The 23707-nt window shown below is 49.2% G+C and overlaps 2 protein-coding genes across 7 annotated transcripts in view; one reads left to right on the forward strand and one right to left on the reverse strand.

Annotated features, from left to right (window-relative positions):
* Window positions 1–21416, forward strand: part of EMP2 (epithelial membrane protein 2) — a 30782-nt gene extending 9366 nt beyond the window's left edge. Inside the window, exons 2-5 of the mRNA XM_028707173.2 lie at window positions 11859–11978; window positions 12933–13023; window positions 16877–17023; window positions 17946–21416. Coding sequence (XP_028563006.2) covers window positions 11901–11978; window positions 12933–13023; window positions 16877–17023; window positions 17946–18133 — 504 coding nt within the window. The 5' untranslated portion in view covers window positions 11859–11900 and the 3' untranslated portion in view covers window positions 18134–21416. The remainder of the gene's footprint in view (window positions 1–11858; window positions 11979–12932; window positions 13024–16876; window positions 17024–17945) is intronic.
* Window positions 21099–23707, reverse strand: part of ATF7IP2 (activating transcription factor 7 interacting protein 2) — a 32493-nt gene continuing 29884 nt past the window's right edge. For 5 of the 6 annotated variants that reach the window (XM_028707172.2, XM_028707170.2, XM_028707168.2 and 2 more), the window contains one exon: window positions 21099–23419. In XM_028707172.2, coding sequence (XP_028563005.2) covers window positions 23018–23419 — 402 coding nt within the window. In that variant the 3' untranslated portion in view covers window positions 21099–23017. The remainder of the gene's footprint in view (window positions 23420–23707) is intronic. The other variant, XR_013390602.1, reaches the window with a different exon arrangement.

Genomic DNA, 23707 nt, shown 5'->3' on the forward strand with positions numbered 1-23707 from the left:
ATATCATTTTTGTACCAACTTCAACCCCTGTTCCTGGATTATCCGAGAGGTCGCAACAAAGGGTGGTTGCCGAAAGATTCTTTCCCAATCTTCATATAAAATCTGCTCCTGAATTTCTAACTTCCAATATTCATTCAAAGGGCTGTTGGATGGTGGAACCGTTTCCCTTGGGGGAGATTGTGGACTCTCCTTCTTTGCAAATTTTAAAGCAGAGTTTGGATGGCCATCTGTCATGGAGGCTTCAATTGAGATTCCTGCATTGGACTAAATGAATCTTGGGATCCCTTCCAACTCTACAGTTCAATGACTGGCAGTGACTTTCTGGGATTTCAAACAGGGGTCTCCACCAGATGCACCTGGAGACTTGGGACTTCCTGCATTCCAAAGCACATGTTCTTCCACTGAGCTCCAGCCCTTTCCTTAAAATTAAAGGAGGATTCTAGTCCTCATGGTTCTCACTGAAGGGTTAAACTAAACAAGAGCATAGGGAATCGGCATGCACTGAGACCTTTGCTCCATGTTGCTCAGAATTGTCTACATGAGACCACATAACACCGGTCTTGAAAGGCCTACATTGGCTCCCAGTACGTTTCTGAGCACAATTCAAAGTGTTGGTGCTGACCTCCTGCTCCCAAACAAATAGATTCAAGCTGCAAGAAAGGAGATTCTGACTCAACATCAGGAGGAACGTTCTGATCGTAAGAGCTCTTCAACAGTGGAACAAGGTTTCCCTTGGGAGGTTGTGGACTCTCCTTCCTTGTAGGTTTTAAAGCAGAGGTTGGGTGGCCATCTGCCATGGATGCTTGAGCTGAGATTCCTGCATTACAGGGAATGGACTGGTCTACCACTGGGAGGTCTCCTTCCAACTACAGTGGTGCCTCGCAAGACGAAATTAATTCGTTCCGCAAGTTTTTCCTTCTTGCGAGTTTTTCGTCTTGCGAAGCACGGTTTCCCATAGGAATGCATTGAAAATCAATTAATGCGTTCCTATGGAGACCGCTTGCCAGGCTGGCGGTGCGGAGAAGGGCTTTTCTCCCCACCGCAAGCCTTCAGCACAGGTACGGGAACAGAGGGGAAGGCGCGCAGCGCTTTTCCTCTGTTCCCGGGGCTTGCGTGGGAGGAGGGTTTTTCCTCCCCACCGCCAACATTCAGAACAGCATTCTGAATGTTGGCGGTGGGAAGGAAAACCCTTCTCCCACCCCAAGTCTTCAGGACAGCCATCCGAAGGCTGGCGCGGGGAGAAGGTCTCTCCGCCCCACCGCCAGCCTTCAGAGGAGCCTTCCGAAGGCTGCCGGTGGGGCAGAGAGACCTCCTCCCGCCGCCAGCCTTTGGAGCAGCCTTCCGAAGGCTGCCGGTGGGGCAGAGAGACCTCCTCCCACCGCCAGCCTTCGGAGCAGCCTTCCGAAGGCTGGTGGTGGGGCGGAGAGACCTCCTCCCACCGCCAGCCTTTGGAGCAGCCTTCCAAAGGCTGCCAGTGGGGCGGAGAGACCTCCTCCCGCCGCCAGCCTTCGGAGCAGCCTTCCGAAGGCTGGCGGCGGGAGGAGGTCTCTCCGCCCCACCGCCAGCCTTTGGAGGAGCCTTCCGAAGGCTGGCGGCGGGAGGAGGTCTCTCCGCCCCACCACCAGCCTTCAGAGGAGGTCCGAGGACAGTGGGGAAGACGAGCTGCACTTCACCGCTGTCCCGGAGATTTCCCTATGGGCTTTCGTCTTGCGAAGAAAGCCCATAGGGAAATTCGTTTTGCGAAGCGCCTCCAAAACGGAAAACCCTTTCGTTTAGCGGGTTTTCCGTCTTGCGAGGTGTTCTTCTTGTGGGGCACCACTGTACAGTGGTATGTCAGGCTAAGAACTTAATTCGTTCTGGAGCTCTGTTCTTAACCTGAAACTGTTCTTAACCTGAAGCACCACTTTAACTAATGGGGCCTCCCGCTGCCGCTGCATGATTTCTGTTCTCATCCTGAAGCAAAGTTCTTAACCCGAGGTAATATTTCTGGGTTAGCAGAGTCTGTAACCTGAAGTGTACATAACCTGAAGCATATGTAACCTGAGGTATCACTGTAGTCGAAGATTCTAACATCCCCACGCCCATTTGAGAAATGGCATGTGATAGGATCAACGCTATCAGCCGAAGGACAGAAGCAACCCTATTCCATGAAGGATAGTTTCCTCGTGCTGCAGGATGATAAGCCTCAAGACTCTCACAAGGATGTTATTAGGACAATTAAGATGGCGGCACCGGACTCATCGCAATGACTTCTTTCCCCTACTTGGGCAAAAAGTTGCCAGGGAGAATGGAAGGAAACGCCAGCCAAAAGGTCACCCTTGGGCACAGACAGTGGCTTGATCGCCACGCCTGGAGCTGCACTTTGTTTTCTAAAAACACACAAAAACACAGTGTTTCCTAAATGTGTCACGCAGGTTATCCCAGGAATCCTTACAAGCCAGTAAAGGAGCTGAGATGCACAGTCTCTCGATTTACAGTTTCGCAGCTTTAAATCTCTCTCTTTTATATACCGTATTTTTTGCTCTCTAAGACTCACTTTTTCCCTCCTAAAAAGTAAGGGGAAATGTGTGTGTGTATTATGGAGCGAATGCAGGCTGCGCAGCTATCCCAGAAGCCAGAACAGCAAAAGGGATTGCTGCTTTCACTGTGCAGCGATCCCTCTTGCTGTTCTGCCTTCTGAGATTCAGAATATGTTTTTTTCTTGTTTTCCTCCTCCAAAAACTAGGTGCGTCTTGTGGTCTGGTACGTCTTATAGAGCGAAAAATACGGTGTATGTGTGTATACACACACACACACACACGCATATCATTTTCAACAATTACAAAACATACTTTTATATCTTATACAATTTTTTTTGACTTCCGCCAATCACATCTGAAAATTTTCCAATCTTTTCCACTTAATTTACATTTCTTACTTTCGCTATTACTCATAACTAGTGTCTCTCTTCTTTATCTTCTTTGCAATATTTCATATATTCCTCCTTACAAAACTTGCTAAACCCCGCCCCCAAGCCTCCACCTGATTGGTTGGCTACCTGGGGGCGTGGCGTGGCAGCCAGGCCAGCTGGGAAGGGGCCAGAAAGTCCCCCCCCCCGGCCGACGCGGGAAACGGCTCCTGCTCACAACTCCTCCCCTCTGTAAGAAGGAGAGGCTTTCTCTTTCAAGGAAACAAAGGCTGGTGGTGGACAATTTGGTCTTCAGCCTGTTGACAAGCCAATTCCATTTGGATTGTTCAAGGGAGATCTTTTTTCCTAGGCTCCCGGCAACGGTGTTGCTAGCCGCTCCGGCGCCTGGTATGGCACATGCGTCGGCCGGGGCTCCACTTCATTCTGGGACCCTGCCAGGAGCTCCGCCCCTTCGCAGCCCCTCCTGCCTGGCCACGCCCCCCCCATGGCAGCTGCTCTTGTTGCTGCTGAGGTTGCAAGGAGCCCAGGAGGAGGAGGAGGGAGCAGGAGGTGGAGATTCGCATGGAGCCCTTGCTGCAGTTGACTGGACGGGGCGGGTACCCTCCAACTTCTCTCCTCCAGCAAACCAGACGGGGGGCGCCGCAGAGAAAAGAGGGTGGGATGGGCGAGGGGAGAGAAGATCAAAGAGACACGTGGGGTGGGGAGCGGCGAAGGAAGTGGGGAGAAATCCAAGAGCGAAGGAAGGAAGACGACTAGGGGGAAATGGAAGCAACGCGAAGGCGGGCGAGAGAGAGGGATGAAGGGGGATGAAACCAGAGAAAGAAGAGCCGCCCGTGGGGGTGGGGCAAGCCAAGGCAGGGGCGCTGTGTAGAGCCCCTCCTCGGCCTCCCCCTCCACTGTGGGACGGCTGAGGGAGAGGTGGTGGGCAGGCGCCTAGCGCCAGCCGCTTTACATTACGTTTCTGGACTGAACTAAAACGTTTCGTGAGCCCATTAAAAAAAAAAGCCAACTCATATTTTTGTTTTTTTGTCTCCCCCACCCCAACTGATGATACCTGGGACGGTCCGCACCCCCCTTCTTCCGCCCCTGGCTCACGGGCATCCTGATCAATTATAAGATGTTCATAGTTTTAACTTTTTTTAAAAAACCAACAACCCCTAAAACATAGGATGGCTTGCTGACCTGGGCTCCTTCGGGGGGGGGGGATGGCAAAATTTAAATTTGATAAATAAATAAAGCTATGTACGCTATGCTGCAAAAACCCGATCTTACCCGCTGAATAGGATCTTATCAGTGGAAAACCCAGAGAAATATTTTGCTAACGCGAGTTTCAGTTCTGCAGGCAAGATTGCATTTTGCATTAATCAGTATATATAACAGCGTAAGCAAAAGTGTGAATGAGCGTTCTTTCTCTTACTCTGCACTTAGAGACACCTGGTGCAGAGTACCGTAGTACAAGGGGCTCTCCCAGATGACTTATCTGTTGAACATTCATCCTGATTTTCTTGCACCTGGTTTATGAAGGAGTTAGATTATAACCTGCCTTTATTATGCATCTGTTCTGATTTGCTTCTGGGACAGTCCATCCTGGGTTTTTCCTTTAACGTCTTCCCATTGGTCCTTCATTCACTCTCCGCTTTTCAATGCAATTTCCCTGTCACTTTCCTAACAGCAAAAATCAGTTTATTTTTGGAAGTGGATTCGTTCCACTAGTGCAACAGAGCGCTCTGATCTGCTTCAACTGCACAAAACTAATTTCCTGGTATCCGCTGGAATCCCAGAAAATAGCAACGGTCTGGAGGCATCCTGGGTCTCTCTCAATGGAAATTCTGCAAGAGCATGTTGTACCGTATTTTTCGCTCTATAGGGCGCACTGGACCATAGGGCGCACCTAGTTTTTTTTTTTGGGGGGGGGGGGGAAATAAAGAAAAAAAAAATTATTTCCCCCCTGAGCCCCAAAGAGCAAAGAAGTCATGACAGTGAGCAGGATGGATCCCGCTAGCTGTCTTGGCTTCGTTTTTAGCCTCGGGGCTGGGGGTCCGGGAGCGAAGGTGCGGTTGCGCTCAACCTCACCATCGCTCCCGGAGCTTGCTGCTATCCACAAGCCTTCTGAGCCCGGCGGGAGCTCCTGCCGGGCTCCGAAGGCTTGCAGATAGCTGCCCTAAGCCCGGGGTGCACAGTGCCGCGCTCCCCGGGCTTCGGGCTGCAGGCAGCTATCCGCAAGCCTTTGGAGCCCGGCGAGAGTTCCAGCCGGGCTCTGCAGGCTTGCAAATAGCTTCCTGAAGCCTGGAGAACGAGAGGGGTCGGTGTGCACCGACCCCTCTCGCTCTCCAGGCTTCAGCGAAAGCCTGCATTCGCTCCATAGGACGCACACACATTTCCCTTTCATTTTTGGAGGGGGGAAACTGCGTCCTATAGAGTGAAAAATACGGTAATCCCTTTAGCCGGTATAACGGTGTAAAAATCAAGTCCCTGCCTTGGCCTGAGCCCTCAAGTTCCGCCAATCTGAGGAAGACAAGAGTCTTAACCTAAGAACTGCCTTCTTGGTCCAAACCAAAGCATCCTGTTTCCGAGAAAAGTCCAGCCAGATGCCCTTCTCCCCCTGGGAAATTGCAGCACACAATCTGTCAAAACAACCCAGAGAAGGAATGAGATAAGGAATGCAAACTGGAAGGATATGTGAAAATATGTCAAAATAGCTTTGACAGGCCTCGTTTGAAACTATTCAAATAGGTCTTATTCCAAATAGTAATCTCAGCTGTGGCCAGAGAAACCTGGATCTGCTAAAGAAGATTGTATAGGATCAGGATTTATAGGGGAGTAGATGCCACTCGGGCCCCGATGCAAGCTTGGGGGAAAATCAATATTCAGTCAGTGATGTGCAGTACAAATTTCAGTATCTGGGATACTTCAGTGGTACAACGAATAGGCAAAGCTGTTTCAGCTTCTGGGTTTTTCCTCCGACAAAATGCACATCACCAGCTCACAGGGAAGCAGTCATGTTGAGACAGGTGCCATACCGTCCCATTTTTTCAGGACAAAAAAAACGGGACGCGCATCATGCGCCACAAGCTCAGTCGGCAAAAAAAGCGCTATTTGGGGGGCACGAACTTCTGAGGCTCCCCCAAAAGTGCTTTTGGGGGGCAAGAGGGGGGTTCAAGAGTGCACAATATTGCGGTACCCAAAATGGGTTCTGTGAACCTGAATTGCTAATTTGGTAAGAGTGAGGTGCTGGTAATGCCAAGGCTGCAGGTTCGATCCCCGTAAGGGACAGCTGCAAATTCCTGCATCGCAGAGGGCCGGACTAGAATCGGGGATAAGCAAACTTTTCCAGCAGGGGGCCAGTCCACTGTCCCTCAGATCTTGTGGGGGGCCGGACTATATGTTACTATGATTATGACCCGCATTTTTGGCAAAAACCCTTATTGGGACCAACCCCAACATTGCCCAAATGTGATTTTTTTTGGGGGGGAGTGTTCCCTCATACACCCACTCTGCTTCCTTTGCGCTTTACGCATTGACAGTTATTTCTCTCGTAAGCCGGGGGGTGGGGGCTGAGGTAAGTGCGCCATTCCTGTCAGCCCTGGAGAGCGTGTGCGCATGCGTGGGTGACGGGAGAAGCCATTGGCCACACTAAGGCCGGCGACGCTCAAGCAAAAATGTTCTTTTCCCCGGGTGAGGGAAGATGAGGTGGTGGCTGTTTACCTTTCCATGGCTCACACCATGTAGCTAACAAGTGGCCTCCCCAGCAAAGCGCAGAACTGTTTTGGAGTCCAGCCGCCCAGGCGCTCCCTGCTTCCTTTGGCAGGGAGCACCGTTGCCACAGACCCCGGCGGGCGTTACTCCCGAGACGCCTTTGAGCCCTTGCCACCGCAACTGCCCTTCCTGAGGTCAGTCGCTGGCAGGTCCATGGTGGAAATCTGTGGCTCCTTTTCCCTCTTCCCCACCCCGGAAGAAAAGATTGCTGCGTGCAACGAAAGGAGAAGGGGCTTTTCTCGAGCAGCCGCTTGCCTCACTTCTGACTCCCAAGCCTGGCTGAGTCGCAAAAACCATTGCCTGGATTCCTGGACTGTCCGCAGGCCGGATCTGGAAGGCAATTGGGCCTGATTTGGCCCGCGGACCTTAGTTTGCTGACCCATGGACTAGAATCAGCCTTTCTCAACCTGTGTGTCCCCAGATGTTGTTGAACTACAACTCCCATCACCCCTAGCTAGCAAGGCCAGAGCTCAGGGGTGATGGGAGTTGTAGTCCAACAACATCTGGGGACCCACAGGTTGAGAACCGCTGGGTCACTTCAAACTCTGTGATTCTGTGCTTACTCCAGAGGGTAGAAACCAAAGCAATGGATTCAAATGACAAGGAAAAAATGACTCTGACCAAACATTGGGAAGATCTTTCTGACAATGAGAGCTATTGGACAATGGAAATAGACTCCATGGGGAAGTGATGGTTTCTCTGTTGTTGGAAGTTTTTAAGCAAAGGTTGGCTATCATGTATGATCTAGTTGAGATTCCTGCATTGAAGGGGTTTGGACTAGATGGTCTTTTGACCCTTTCAACCCTACAATTCTATGGTTCTACAGTACCAACTTTTCACCATTTCTATTTTCCCTGGAATTTGGCCAGCATCCATGGCTGGTTTTTTGAGGTCTATATATCTTTGTCTCTTTTTTTATTCCTGGGTTTCATTCCTGTTGCTTCAGGATTTTTTCTGTTGTGGGAAAGGCTTTGTAAATGCAGTAAACCTTGACCTAATCCTAAGCACCCAGCTGAGGGCACCTATTCCCTTTTTCTAAGGGGGACATTTGAGCAGGAGGAACAAGGCCTGTGTCTTATTTTGGGATTGGCAAATGGATGAGATGATACAGCGTCTCCCACCTTGGACAGTCAGGGCTGCACATGCCTTCTGTTTCTCTCTCAAACTGCACCCCAGCCCACCCTTGAGTGGTCTTCTCCGTTCAGGGCAAACTTTTTGACCCCCGCCTATTGTGTACCTGAACAGCCAGCTGTTTGTTCAACGGCAATTCAGCTTCCTGCCTTGGCCTGCCGAAAGGAAAACCCAAGTGCTTTGTTCCAAACCAAACTCCAACTTTCCCTTTCCACGCCGTGCTGTGGAGGGACCGACGAAATGGGGGAGAAATATCCTGGCCTTGCAGAAAGTGAAAAAAAATCCCTGTTAAGGGGAGTTTGCAAAAGAGTGTTATAAGAATTTCAAGGTCTCAAATATAGAATAAATATTCATAAATGTGCACACATCTAACTATATGAACCATGTGTCTGAAATACACAATAGAGAACCCACTTAAGGACTCTGTACGAGCTCTGGAATACCCCATAAGGGAAAGGGGGGCAGTTTTTTCTTATAGCAAGAGGATGGTGTCAAGCCTCCCTAGAGCCTTGGGAAAACTCCCCCTCAAAACCCATAACCACCAAAGTGACAAATGTAGGGTGACATTTACGGACAGGCCATGGTTCAGTGGTAGAGCAACTGCCTTGCATGCAGTGAGTCACAGGTTCGGTTCCCGGCATCAGTGGCGTAGCGTGGGTTGTCAGCACCCGGGGCAAGGCAAGTAATTTGCGTCCCCTAACCCATGGATTTGCGCCCCCTAACCCGTGGATTTGCGCCCCCTAACTCTAACCCCCAGATGTTGCGCCCGGTTCGGCCGGCCCCCCCCTGCACCCCCCACGCTACGCCACTGCCCGGCATCCCTGGGTAGGATTGGAAAGCTCGCTGTCTGGAATCCCAGAAAGCCACTGTCATTCAGTGCAGTAGTAGTAGTAGTAATAATAATAATAATAATATTTCTACCCTGCCCATCTGGCTGGGTTTCCCCAGCCACTCTGGGCGGCTTCCAACAAAAGAGGAGGAGGAGTTTGGATTTGATATCCCGCTTTATCACTACCCAAAGGCGTCTCAAAGTGGCTAACATTCTCCTTTCCCTTCCTCCCCCACAACAAACACTCTGTGAGGTGAGTGGGGCTGAGAGACTTCAGAGAAGTGTGACTGGCCCAAGGTCACCCAGCAGCTGCATGTGGAGGAGCGGGGAAGTGAACCCGGTTCCCCAGATTACGAGTCTACTGCTCTTAACCACTACACCACACTGATTAAAAATACATTAAAACATCAGTCATTAAAAACTTCCCTAAACAGGGCTGCCTTCAGATATCTTCTAAACGTCAGGTAGTTGTTTATTTCTTTGACATCTGATGGGAGGGCATTCCACAGGGCGGGCGCCACCACCAAGAAGGCCCTCTGCCTGGTTTCCTGCAACTTCGCTTCTTGCAGTGAGGGAACCACCAGAAGGCCCTCAGAGCTGGACCTCAATTAGCCGAGCTAGCTAGAGAGAGAGAGAGAGCTTCCATGCACCAAGGCAATCTATCTGGCAGTACCAAATTCCAGGGGCAAAGCATGGGGAAGGGCGGCTGCCTTGATGCCCTGCTTCTGGGATTCCCAGGGGCATCTGGCTGTGCTCCTTTGTGGGCCGCATGCCAGCGGTGCATTGGTCCAGAGGCAAAGGTGGGTGGAGAGACAGGTGTGACTCTACATTAGCCTACATTCCAGCCATCCCAAAGCCACGGGTTTCTACATGCACACACTGGTCTCTCCATCCTGCATCCAGGCAGGCAAGAGGCATTATCACAGCTCAAAGGCAGATTCCCACCAGGTAAAAACACTTGAAAAGTAGGAGTGGCGAGAGGTGCAGCTTTGGGAGAGGTGGGGTGTATTTGTCCTCTTCCCATTGGCAGCTGGGTAGTGTCGCTCGCCCTGTGGAACGCCCTCCCATCGGAGGTTTAGAAGACATCTGAAGGCAGCCCTGTTTAGTTTTTAATGACTGATGTTTTAATGTACTTTTCATCTTTTGTTGGAAGCCGCCCAGAGTGGCTGGGGAAACCCATCCAGTAGGGTGGGGTATAGATTAATTATTGTTGTTGTTGTTGTTGTTGTTGTTGTTGTTGTTGTTGTTAATTTATTCACCCCATCCCCCAGAAGATGGACCTGGCCTCCTTTGGATTTGCATTCAGCAATCTGAGTTGATCGAAACCAGATGCTAAAACAAGACTTCGCTCTTTTTAACTGTTTTGAAAACCTTTGTTTTTTTAAGCCACAAAGCAACAACCCTTAGTCTGCTCAAAATGAAAGACGACAGCTTGTCTGGGGCTGCCAGCTTCGTTTTGTATTTTCATTTCCAAAAAAAGAAAAAAAAGAATCAAGGTACATAGGCTGGGTTAGTTTGCATGCCCGAATGCCACAGTGTTAGCTTAGCAAGCTGCAACAGATGTTCCTTTGCCTCGCCAAAAGATATGGAACGTTGGTTCTAAAGGGGATTGTTGAAGCAATAAATAAAAGTATATGAAAGCCCTATAGCGGAGTGGATGACAAAGACCTGTGCGTGAGAACTTTCGAGATTCTCAGTGGTTCACGAATTCCCAGTGATACGTCTGCCTTCGTTTCTTCCAAGAAATCCCTCGCTTGCTTCCATTGTGCAGGAGCATGTGAAAATTGCAGTGTGTCTCCTGCATGAATTTATTTTCAGGTTTCTAGGCCTTATGACTGCAACCTTTAGAAAAAATCTCCTTCTAAATCACAGATGTTACAGAAATCTATTTCTTTCCAGCCTTCTCAAAGTACACACTGCCAGACTGGAGTCAAAGTAGAGAGAACCTTTTTCAGTAAGAAATAAGCGCAGCTCATTTTTCTTCCAAGCTTGCTGCTGCAGTGGGCCCCGTCCTTTGTCGGATTCGCTCAGCTAGTCTGTGCAATTGCCAAAGGCTTACGCGGCTATGTTTTATATAAATTTAGTGAAATAAATAAATAGGCTACATTGAAGTGGTGCAAAAGTACAGGGTCTTCCCACACACCCCACTCTGTTCCAAGCAAGCAAGTGGAATTTTCACTGTATAAATGCACATTTGAGGGAGGTACAGGGACGCGGGTGGCGCTGTGGGTTAAACCACAGAGCCTAGGACTTGCTGATCAGAAGGTCGGCAGTTTGAATTCCCGCAACGAGGTGAGCTCCCGTTCCTCGGTCCCTGCTCCTGCCAACCTAGCAGCTCGAAAGCATGTCAGAGTGAAAATAGATAAATAGGTACCGCTCCAGCGGGAAGGTAAACGACGTTTCCGTGCGCTGCTCTGGTTCACCAGAAGCGGCTTAGTCATGCTGGCCACATGACCGGGAAGCTGTACGCCGGCTCCCTCGGCCAATAAAGCGAGATGAGCGCCGCAACCCCAGAGTCAGCCACGACTGGACCTAATGGTTAGGGGTCCCTTTACCTTTACAGGGTGTGGCCTGGGGAGGGTTTTGAGGGTCACATAACAAGGCCTGGAGGGCCACATCTTCCCCCAAGGCCTCAGATTCCCCACCCCTGGACTAGGAGCTGGGAGATCTGGGTTCAGGTCCCCATACTCAGCCTCTATGAAGTTCAGCAAGTGACTTTGAGCCAAACATTTCCTCTCAGCCAAATCTACCTCCCAGGGTTGTTGGGGGGGGGGGAGGAGTGGGAAGGGGGAGAACCAGGTGACCACTTCAAACTCATTGAAGGAAATAATTATATCCTTGTGCAGTGGGGGATATAAAAATAATATAATATAAAGAAGAATGAAAGCTTGTGTGTGTGTGTCGTGTGAAGGCAATTTTGATTTGTCTGTCTGTCTATCTGAGCAATGGATGAAGGTGGAAGCAAAAAAGTTATTCTATAGGAGTGTTTTTCTTGTGAGAGTCTGCATTAGGTATGTACGCGTTAGTACAATGGTACCTATAAAACCTTGTGTGTTGTATAGATACCATGATACGTACGGAATTGTATTGTTCATGTTCTGTGTTTTAAGCCACCCGGTGGTCTTTTGAAAAAAAGGTGGTATATAAATTTAATTAAAAAATCACCATCATTTCACAGTAAGCACAACCTTTCCAAAGCTCTGAACCACTTTCCCTCTTTGTCTTTTGGTACAGCATTCTCTTCCTCTAGTCTAGAGCAACCCTCCCCTCGCAAAGATGCTGATTCTCCTCGCCTTCATCATCGTCTTCCACATCAGCTCGGCTGCCCTTCTGTTCATCGCCACGATTGACAGCGTAAGTTGCCCGCCAACAGCATTTATTTTATTTTATTCAGGGTGTGTGTGTTTGTGTGCCTGGTGTTCAAAGATTAAAAGAAAGTCTTCGAAATGGAAGTGAAAAAAGACTCTACAAATTGAAAGTGGAGACACTCTATGTATTTTACTTGAGGGGCTGGATGTTTTGAACCTGTTGCCACCATTGCCCTCCCTGACGTTGGCCTTTGGCTGCTTTCAGCCTCCTCTGGAGTAAGGATATGGGAGCCAGCCATCTAGCCTGGTAAGAGGACTGTTCCCCTCTGAGCTGCATATAAGCCAGGCTCCTTGGAGTGCAGGAAGTGTATTGATCGTTTTGATGGATGGTTTCTGATATTTAGAACTTGGCACTCCAGATGTTTTGGGACTACAACTCCCATCATCCCTAGCTAACAGGACCAGTGGTCAGGGGCGATGGGAATTGTAGTTCCAAAAACATCTGGAGGGCCACGTTTGGCCATGCCTGGCTTAACTGAACTGTAATAATCATTTCAATGAATTTGTTATTTGCTTTATTTATGCACCATGGTACTTGGTGGTATAGTGACTGCTTCTTAAATGCTATTGTGATTCTTGTGAGCCGGCTGCCCTGAGCTCAGCATTTGCCATTGGAAAAGCGGAATACAAATGTTAAATCAAATGAAATTGGGAAGACCAGCACCAGAAACTTTATTGTCAGTTAACTCTGGTTTTACTTAAACCTAGACTTTTTTTTTTTGGGGGGGGGAGTAATATTGATTTTTTTTCTGTGTTTGTCAGATTTTTGTCATTTTTCAATTTAGCAACATGCTCTGTTTGTATTTTGATGTTTTGAAATGTCTGCTGGAAGCCACTTTGGGCACAGCTGATTGTGGAAAACTGACATCAAAGTGAAATCGACCGATCAGTCCTCCAAGATCTATACTTTCATGTGCTTTTTAAAATCATCCTTCTCCAGGCCTGGTGGGTTGGGGAGGACTTCTCCACAGACGTCTGGCATCGCTGCCTCAATGGCACTAACTGTACAGCCCTGGACGAGACCTTCCCAGGTGAGTCATCTATGCTTCAAATCTATGCTTCCAGGTGTCATAAGAAAGCTGTAGAGATAGAGCAGGATAGTACGCACCTGATCTCTTTCAGCTTCTGCCTTCTGGAAGAAGGTACAGGGTTATAAAGACTAGGACTAGCCACCTGAGAAACAGTTTCTATCCAAATGCGATTTTGGTTTTAAACGCAGTGTAAGGAGTCTCTATGGGAGTATATTGTATTTAATTATGGGGTATCAGAGTTTTTAGGGGGCTAACCAGGCTGGGATAGCTGGGATAGCAGGCTTGTTGGTTTTTGAATGTCTGATGTAGATTTTTTCAATTTCGTTGTTCTGTATGGGACAATGACAATAAAGATTATCGTATCATATCGTATCAGATGGCTCTTCGTGCATCTCAGGGTGGGATTACTTTGTCCCCCTCCCCCCATCAATGTCTTCCCAGGAGAGTGTATTTTTTTTTTATATAAAAAATGTGACATCATCACAATAATATTTCCCCATGCACTTCTCTTCTTCATTGGCTGGGAAATGTGATGACATCATGGCATGCAGAATGGGTGTTGGCGAATCTCTTTTAAGGATGTTCCTGAGTAGGGTTGCCATATGCCCGGATTTTCCTGGACATGTCCTCGTTTTGGGGGGTAAAAATTTGGTTCCTGGTTTTTTTTTGCTTGGCTCCTAAAAAGAACTACATTTCCCATGGGGCCTCTGTGGTGAAGCCGGCCCTGTGATTGGATGCAGGCAGTTCCAATCTCACTGCCCATTGGCTGTCCCGGATGCCGCGTCCGATGCCAGAAGAGGGAGGAGGTAGAAAGCGACGATGGTAGCCGAGACGGAGAGTGGGGAGGGCATGCAGATGAGGATGGAGGTTGAGAGGCCGGGCCATAGTGTGCAGTGTCCTAATCTGGGTTGTGGCTGGGAGAAGCTTGCTTCAGCTGTTGCACAGCGGCTGCAATTCAGGAGCCGTTGGGTGTTGGCGTTATGCAGGAGCTGGGCACTGTGGAAGAGGCTCGCTGTGCATTGGCGGGGAACCTACTTATGGGGTGATGGGTATAGTTGGGTGCCAGCCACGTGGGCCCCCTTTTGTGCTGTGCCCTTGCCACGGCTGCCGGCCATGTACCACAGTAGCAATTAGCAGCAGCGCTGGAGACCTTGCCTAAGAAATGCTCTCCTGTCAATAAATCTTACAGTAAAACTTTCTCCTTCTGATCAAGAAACTAGTAGATCATGGGTAGGCAAACGAAGGCCTGGGGCCGGATCAGGCCCAATCGCCTTCTAAATCCGGCCCGCAGGTGGTCCGGGAACTAGTGTGTTTTTACATGAGTAGAATGTGTTCTTTTATTAAAAATGCATCTCTGAGTTATTTGTGGGGCATAGGAATTCGTTCATCCCCCCCCCAAAAAAATATAGTCTGGCCCCCCACAAGGTCTTGGGGACAGTGGACCAGCCCCTGCTGAAAAAGTTTGCTGACCCCTGTAGTAGATAATACACCAGTTCTTTCTAGGTTGCTTAAGCACAGAGTAGTAGCTCATTTTGTAGATACAGGTGAACCAGATTATACATGGCTAGCTGGTAGAACCATTATGCTAAGAATAAAATACGACGCAAGCATCCATCTCAAAGCTTGCTTTTCAAAACAAGAATGATATAGTCATATGACTTTTTTTAAAAAAAGATTATGCTCAGCAATTTTTATATTAATTGGCAACTAGTTTAAACAGTGAAATATACTGTATTTTTCGCCCTATAGGACGCACTTTCCCCCCTCAAAAAATGAAGGGGAAATCTGGGTGCGTCCTATGGGGCGAATGCAGGCTTTCGCTGAAGCTTGGAGAGCGAGAGGGGTCGGTGCGCACCCACCCCTCTCGCTCTCCAGGCTTTAGGAAGACATCCGCAGCCTAGGCAGCCCTGCGGGAGGTCCTGCAAGGCTGTCTAGGCTGCGGATAGCAGCCTGCCGCCCGGCGGGCAGAACGCCCTGAAGCAGAGTGCCCCTCGCGCCGGGCATACTTCCGCAGCGTGGGGAGCCCTGCAGGAGTTCCCCGCAGGGCTCCCCACGCTGCGGATAGCAGCCTGCCGCCCGGCGAGTGGGGCGCCCTCAAGCAGAGCGCCCCGCCCGCCGGGCAGACATCGGCCAGCCCCACAAGCTGGGGGGACAGCAGGGAGGCGCAGCGCCACCATCCCGCTGTTCCTCGACCTGGTTCGGTTTCCCCAACCTGCTTTTGGGGGGGGAAATAAAGGGGGGGAATTTCCTTTATTTCCCCCCCAAAAATCTAGGTGCGTCCTATGGGACGGAGCGTCCTATGGGACGAAAAATACGGTAGGTGTGCAAGGCAGGAGGTGGTGGTTGGGAAGTTAAGAGCTGTTTGACAGTGGAAGACAGAGACAGACTCCCATGAGAGGTGGTAGACTCTCCTTCCTTGGAGGTTTTGAAGCAGAGGTTAGATGGCCACCTATCATGTATGCTCTAGTTGAGATTCCTGCAATTGAAGGGGGTTGGACTGAATGACCCTCGGGGGTCCCCTTCAACTCTACAATTCTCTGATTCTAATGCCTCTACCTGCCCTGGTTGCATCTCGTAGTTAATCCCCTGATTTTGCTGATGTCTGAAGAACAACAGAAGAAAGGGCAGGGCTGGCTGGCGCAGCCTGACTCTGAAAAGTTCCTCTTTGTGGAAGCTGCATTTATTTGGGGAGCAGGAGGGCGGGAGGAAATGGATTCAGGAGAGTTGGCAAGAGGCTGACACCTTTTCTTATTGTCACTCTGCGCAAGCAGTGGCGGGAGGAAGTCGCTGGCAGGATGCAGGTGGGTTCCAAGAAGGAAAAATTAATGGGATGATTTTTTTTTATATAATATAATTTTTATTTTTTAAAAAAACAACCAGCCCAGAAATTAAATGTGACTGTCAAAACCTCAGAAAACAAACTTCCCTTTGGGAAGCACTGAGACGGTGCAGGGACTAGACTGCTAGCGTGGGAAGGCAAGCGTCAAGAGGTGCTTTGCAGATGTATTTTGAACCACTGACTACAGCGTCCAAGGATGACTATCGAAGATCTGACCCAGCAACATTGGTTTGGGAGGGGTGTGGCAGCATATAAAAATCCATAGAGACCTTCTGGCTGTTCCTTCGTTGAGAGAAGTGAGGTTACAGGGAACCAGGCACGGGGCCTTCTCGGTGGTGGCACCCACCCTGTGGAACACCCTCCCGTCAGATGTCAAGGAAAGAAACAACTATCTGACTTTTAGAAGACAGCTGATGGCAGCCCTGTTTAGGGAAGTTTTTAATGTTTGATGTTTTATTGTATTTTTAATATTTTGTTGGAAGCTGCCCAGTGGCTGGGGAAACCTAGTCAGATGGGTGGCATATAAATAATAAATTGCTCTTAATAATAATAATTTATTATTTGTACCCCGCCCATCTGGCTGGGTCTCCCCAGCCACTCTGGGCGTCTTCCAACAAAGATTAAAAATACATTAAAATGTCACACATTAAAAACTTCCCTGAACAGGGCTGCATTCAGATGTCTTCTGAATGTCAGGTGATTGTTTATCTCTTTGACATCTGATGGGAGGGTGTTCCACAGGGCGGGTGCCACTACTGAGAAGACCCTCTGCCTGGTTCCCTGTAGCTTTGCTTCTCGCAGTGAGAAGCAATCCCAATCCTCTCCTACCTGCTTATATTCAGATGAGGGATTGACACTGGCTGTCTCCCCCTTAAGTCCTAGGGTTGTCCTTGTAGAACTCGTAGAATCCTAAGAGCTGGAAGGGACCACAAGGGTCATCTAAGTCCAACCCGCTGCAATGCAGGAATCTTCCTAAATTCACTGTAACTGCTACTTCCCATGTGTGTTTTACAGACTACCAGTCTATCCAGGCAATTCAGGCGACGATGATCCTCTCCACCATCCTCTGCTGTGTGGCCTTTTTTGTTTTCATCCTCCAGCTGTTCCGCCTAAAGCAAGGCGAGAGATTCGTCTTAACATCTATCATCCAGCTGCTATCCTGTGAGTACCTCCTCCCGGTTAAAGGATGTGCAGCGGCCCCTCTCACAAAAGAGCATGGAGTCGTGACAAGGAGCTGTCACACTGAGCCATTGCGCCACAAGACAGCACAAAGTGTCTGGGGAGGGTGCTCCCCATCTCTTCTCCCAATTAACCTCCGTCTCCAGGGCCCACCCCATGACACCACTGGCGCCATCCCCGTGGCATCACCAGGGGCTGCCCTTGGGTTGCATCCCAGACCCTGAGATTTTGGGGGCCAGACCTGAGACCTACCGTATTTTTCGCCCCATAGGACGCACTTTCCCCCCTCCAAAAATGAAGGGGAAATGTGTATGCGTCCTATGGGGCGAATGCAGGCTTTCGCTGAAGCCTGGAGAGCGAGAGGGGTCGGTGCGCACCAATCCTTCTCGCTCTCCAGGCTTTACGCAGACCTCCGCAAGCTGTGGGAGCCCGCGCCGGGCTCCCGCGGCTTGCAGAGAGTTGCCTGCATGCTGAAGGCTGGGCGCGCTGAGCTCAGCGCGCAGCTCTCTGCAAGGTGCGGGAGCCCAGCGCCGGGCTCCCACGGCTTGCAGAAAGTTGCCTGTTCTGGGGGCTGGGGTCGAGGGAAGCTCAGGCTTCCCCCACCCCAGCCCCACACCTGGGGAAAAAATAATTTCCCCCCCTTTATTTCCCCCCCAAAAAACTAGGTGCGCCTTATGGGACGGTGCGTCCTATAGAGCGAAAAATACGGTAACTCTCCCTTATCCAGGCACTGATTAGACCCAGACCACCTTGACAGCAAGCTGGTTTCGTGGATGCTTAGTGCTTCTTTCTGATTTCTTAGAGATCTTTTCTGTCTTAACTTGCCGAGAACACCAGGAGGCTGGTTCCGGGCAGGTCTATCCTCAGCCCATTCACAGCCTTTCCCCTTTCTCTCCCTTCCCAGGTCTGTGCGTGATGATTGCCGCGTCCATTTACACGGACCGCCACGAGGAGTTTCACGTGGGTCCGCAGTACGACTTTTTCCAGGTGTCCAGTGGGCAGTACGGCTACTCCTATGTCCTGGCGTGGGTCGCCTTCTCTTTCACGTTGCTCAGTGGAATCATGTACCTAATACTAAGGAAGCGTAAATAAAACTGCAGCGGCTAGTTGAAGGAGGAAGAGAGAGAAAAGGAAACGGTCTGTCCGTTTCGCAGTACTGGGAGTCCAGTAACTATTTTGTATATAGCAGAAGAGCGGTTTTGTAGTAAGGAAAAGTTATTGTCTGTATTTTTTGTCCTGCCACGGCCCCCTTCCTCCTCCTCCTCCCTGCTTGGTGTTGAAACAAGGACTATGGGAGGGGGAAAATGCAGGTGAACTGGAACAGCTAACCCCCCCTGGCGTGGGTGGGGTACCTTAAAGGCAACCCATGTCTGTGGTAGTCTCCCAAAAGTCATTGATTGTACCTATTCTTGTTTCCTTTTCTTATACAGCTTTCAAAACAGGTAATGTTACTAGGCATTAATAAAAAGAGCATCCCTTCCCCCCAGCTGGTTATGGCTCTGTAGGACAGATGTGAACAGCTGGCAGAGCACAGCAAACATTATTCTGTCGCTAGCAACATGTGCTCAACTGGACGTCTGGGTTTCTTTTGAGAAATAGGAATTGGGGATGGGGGTTGTAGACTGCCCTTGGCCACAGAATAATTCTGTGGATCTGGGAGATAATCCTGCAGCCGGTAGTTCCTCCAGTGATTGAATGCCAGCCTAGGAGGTTCTTTCTAAAAAGCAATGGTTTGGTGTGACGCTGGCAAGCTCAACGCTATGTTTCTGGGCTGATTTCAAGGGTCCATTTGGTTTGGCGCAGTGCCCGTGTGGTTAATGGTCATGGCAGGGGGCGGCAGAACAGGGGTACAGCCTGCTCTAAATCCAGCTTGGATACATCTGCCCATGCCATGCTTCAAAATAATTCCAGCTGGGAGTGTCTTAAGTTATCGCTACGGAAGGTAGTGTTCTGCTGCGATAGGTGTGTAGTGAAGAGCCCTGAAAGGTTCAGAGACCATTACTTGCCTAAGGCTGAAACAATTGCTTTGGGACCGATCCTCTTCCTGCTGAACCATGTATCCAGAGCTACCTCAAGCCGCCGCAAAGATGGTCACTGCCTTGATCGACACCCAGAGAGGCACTTTCCCAAGCCCACCACCTCTCAGCTTGTTTCTGCGGCAACAGTCCAACCGTGCCTTCATCTTTACTATTTCTCTGCGTTTTGGAAGAATTTAAATGGAAAGGCGGTCTTGTCTTTGAGAAGGCACTCAATCCCTCCACTCAAAAGGGATCCTAGGTAGCAGGGCTGTGGAAGGGCCTTTTCCTTGCGTGGATCATGGCGAGCTGTCAGCATAGTGGCCGTCAGAAAACAAATAACATCGCCAAGTTGTTGGGGGCTGGCAAAAATCATTTGGGGGACCAGATATGGCCCTTAGGATTGCCATCCCTGCTGTAGGCAATATTAGGCTTAGGCAAACCAAAATTCATGATTCAGAAGAAAGCACTGGGCACCCAGCTTGACGGCATTTTAGCAGGAAAATGTCAGTGCTAAAGCACAGCTTCCCTACTTTGAGGTAAATACAGCAGGCAGGAAGACTCAATTTTTATTTTTACAACCAGGAAAGAGCCACCCAACACTAATGTATTATTCCAGAAGAGTTTGGGGTTCCTGATTGCCCCAGATCACGGCTTCAACCAACCAACGAGCCAGTATTTGGCTAACTATCTGGCATATTTGTTGGCAAATATATCAGGTCTTTCCAATCTGTCTGACAAATTTACCCACTAACAAGTCACCTGGTTTTCAAAACCCCAGAGGCTCTTATTATTAGCAGGTGCAGAAACCTATAATAACCTCAGGCTGCTCTTAAGGATTCCATATTTCACCCAGGAGCCTTGTTCGTATAGCTACAAATGTCTGACCACCTTAACAACAACAAAGATGGCTTTATAGGGCATTAGAAGATATTAATGGAAAAGGACGACCCATCGATCACTAAGGCTGCAAAATCCTTCTCTCTGTTCCTTGGGTATCAGTCCTGTTAAACTCAACAGGGACTTTCTTTTGAGTAAGCATGCTTAGGATTTCTCTGTCTGCAGGGCTGTCAGCTGATCTGCATCCTCTTACTTGAACACCAGCTGCCTTTGGAATCATGCTGCCATCCAGTTTAAATTAAATGTGCATGTAGCTCATTTGATCTCTCAATACGAGGGACCTTTTTGAGATTTCGGAGAATGTGCAAGAATGCAGCTATTTAACAGACAGCCATTGTGAGCAGTGTGGAAGGGCATTTTTTAGTGGGAGCGCTTTTTGTGTGTGTTAAATATGTTTTCTTTTGCATCTTTGTATGGCCACTTCCCCTCTCTAATCCCCCTTTCATCTCTCAAAATGGTGCTCCAGAAAACCTGTCCATCTCTCAAAATGGTGCTCCAGAAAACTTGGCATTTTTTAAAAGGTATGCCCAACTTGAAATGTTAGCATAAACTTTGAGGGGGTGGGGGTGGGAGTGTTTTAGATCCTGCAAACAAAAACATTTGGCCAAATTGATGAACTGGTGACAACTCATTTTAAGGAAATCAGGCCAAGTGAAAAGGCCAAGCTGATGATCCCAGCTCCTCCAGGAATCACTTTTATGCTCCTGTATGGAACATAGAACCATGCTTTTTGTGTGCCTGTAGTGACATCTTTGAAGTGATGGTGTATAGAGAGAAACCTCGTGACTTTTGCATGGTTGGGATAGACCCTACTGTGCAAAGAGAACCAGATCTGTTGCTCCACCCACCATTGGCATAAAGCCACTGAAAGGTTGCCCACACTCTGTTGCCGTTTCTTCCCCCTCTGCGAGATCCTAGATTTATTGCACCCTATTCCTGCACCATCCTCCCAAATCCCCAGACATTCCGCATGCAGCCACACATACATTGTATACAAGAATCTGCGCCACCATTTATTCTCTGTTCTAAAGAATGAACTAGTCTGACCAGGTGTGATTTTTATATAGATAGAATTTGTATTTATGTAAAAAAACAAAACAAAAAAATATGTACCTGTACATACATAGATAACATTATGCCAATTATATTTTCTGACCACTTTAATAGAAATTTGAATTGCAAATCAATATATAACCAGAGAATACAAAAAACCCCAATTCTGACAATGCTATTATTGCCTTTGCAACTCGCCTGGGAATAATAGGCACTCCTTGTACGTTAGTACTACCATTTTTCAAGTTCTGGGGTTGGGGGAGAAATTGAGAAATCCAAAAATGCTTGGCGGAGGACAGTGATCGTCAAGACTGCTAGCTTAGCTCTACCGACTGTGCCTCTGTTTTGTATTTTATATACCATCTGTGTACACGGAAATAAAAGTTACAACCAGTATTGTGCCGATACCGTGTTGCAGTTTGGTTTCTTGACAGCATCTGCCTAAACGCTGAAGGGAAGCCCAGCTTTTTAAAAGAGATGCTAGACATTAAGATGAAGAAGAGGTAGGAGTGGGCGGGATTGGACCACTAAGGCACACAAACGCCTGCTGAGTTCAACCAAGCGTTCTGAGACTAGCAACTTTCATTTCGTTCTCAAGCAGCCTTCTAGCCCGAAGGACTGGGAAGACAGGCTTGAAAGCAGCGCCTGACTGGATACTCAGAGGTAGAAGGCATGCCGCTCTGTGAGTCTTCAGAATTTCAAGTGTTCAAAGGCTTTAATTGCTTTGCCTTCTTTCCCCATGACTAACAAAAGCAAAAAATAATAATATGTGCACTAAGCAGCTAGAGGTTTAACTGGATGAATCAGTACAGGTGACAAAGACACCGGCTTTCTTTGTGACAGGGTCCCACGAGTAAAGTTGCCACCGGTGACCATGAATTTTAGCTCTGACGACCAGCAGGGCTTATACACTACAGGTGTAATTTAATTTTTTTAAAAAGCCACCAGGAATGCAGATCAGGTATGGCTGGAGAGTTTTCCACATCTAGAAGTTCAGAGGAGGAACTGGTGACCCTAACTAAGCTGTAGTAGGTCTGCGAGCTGCAAAATTGGGAGGGGGGGGTATTTTTGCCTTCTTTGTAGTGCATGTGGCTTTGGAGCATCACAAATGGCTTTTGAAACCTGCCCTTCAGGCAAGGCCAAGTTTCTAATTTATAAAGCAAAAGGAACCAACTTCCACGTCTGCTAAAGGCACACTAAAGGTGACGTGGGAGAGAGACCTGGAAGAGGCCATAGATGAGGACATTATGGGTGCAATTATGAATCTCTTTCTGCCAAGATATGTGAAAATACATTGAAGGGAGCAGGGGCGTCAACTTGCCCCCCACATTGGGGGGGGGCACACAACATGACGCGTCCACTCCCAAATAGCGTGCCGGGCCGGGACACACTGGTGTCCCACCCCCGCTGCTGTGATGCCAGCGCTCAAATGGCTGCCTTCTCCCTACACAGCATTGGGCAGGAAGAGGCAGAGCGCAGCCCCCAGGATCCACGCTCCGCCTCCTATCCACGCAATATCGGGCGAGGAGGGGGAGCGGACCACAGGGTTTTGGGGGGCTGAAGACTCCTTGAATTTTTTTTTTTTGGGGGGGGAGCTGAAGACTCCTCAGCCCCCACTACCCGGCACGCCTGCAAGGGAGACCGTTTTGGTGGTCTGAGCTTATAGGAACTGTAACTAACAGGGGAAAGGGGCCGAAGCAGTCCAGATGCTGTTGAACTACAAGTCCTATCAGCCCCAGCCAGTATGGTGAACAGGCCAGGATGATGGGAGTTGTAGTGTAACAGCGGCAGCAAAGCCAAAGGTCCCTTTCTCTCTCCCCTCCAAAATCTAAAATGTTAAGGGCGCCCCTCGCAGAAAGGCAAGAGGTCAACGGGAAGTCTCAGAAGTGAGGTGTCAAACCTTACGGTAACTGTAATCCTGAAACTGGCGCCAGCCATAGCAGCATAGAGAGAAGAGGGACACATAAAGTAGACGTCCTGTAGGAGCCTAGATCCCCCCTCACAGGAGCTACGTCATCGAAATAGCATGAATGTCACTAAATGGTCCATAACGTCCATAAATGTCCTTTGACTGGATGGTAAAGTAACACTTGGAGCAATCAGCAATCTGGGCTAACGAGCAACCCATGGGGAGAGGCATGGCCTTAATTTCCCGCACCCTAAGCCAGCTGGTCGGCGCACCTTTACCGACGAGCTCCAGGCAAACGAACAAGTGGAAGCTGTCTAGAGGAGCACACCAGGGTTCCACCTTTCTGACCTCCCACCGCAGGCCAAAGCCTTTGGGCTTCTCCACCTGAACCACAGTGAGGTGCAGCTTTTGAGGTGGACGGGTATATCTGAATCTGGACAGGCTCTCCAGCTGCTGCTCAACCTGCGGTAACGGAGGGAGGTGCCGAAATGCTTCAGGGACCTGTGGAGAAAGCAGGAGCTTCGGTTAACAGGGCGGCTAAAAAGGGCCGGAACAATCCATTTCAGCTCAACCATTTACATGTCTGACTAAAGGGACTTCCGTGCAGAAGAAGAAGAAGAAGGAAGAAGAGTTTGGATTTGATATCCCGCCTTTCACTCCCCTTTCAGGAGTCTCAAAGCGGCTAACATTCTCCTTTCCCTTCCTCCCCCACAACAAACACTCTGTGAGGTGAGTGGGGCTGAGAGACTTCAGAGAAGTGTGACTGGCCCAAGGTCACCCAGCAGCTGC

The sequence above is a fragment of the Podarcis muralis genome, chromosome 14, assembly GCF_964188315.1.
Source record: "Podarcis muralis chromosome 14, rPodMur119.hap1.1, whole genome shotgun sequence".
In the NCBI taxonomy this organism is placed as follows: Eukaryota; Metazoa; Chordata; class Lepidosauria; order Squamata; family Lacertidae; genus Podarcis; species Podarcis muralis.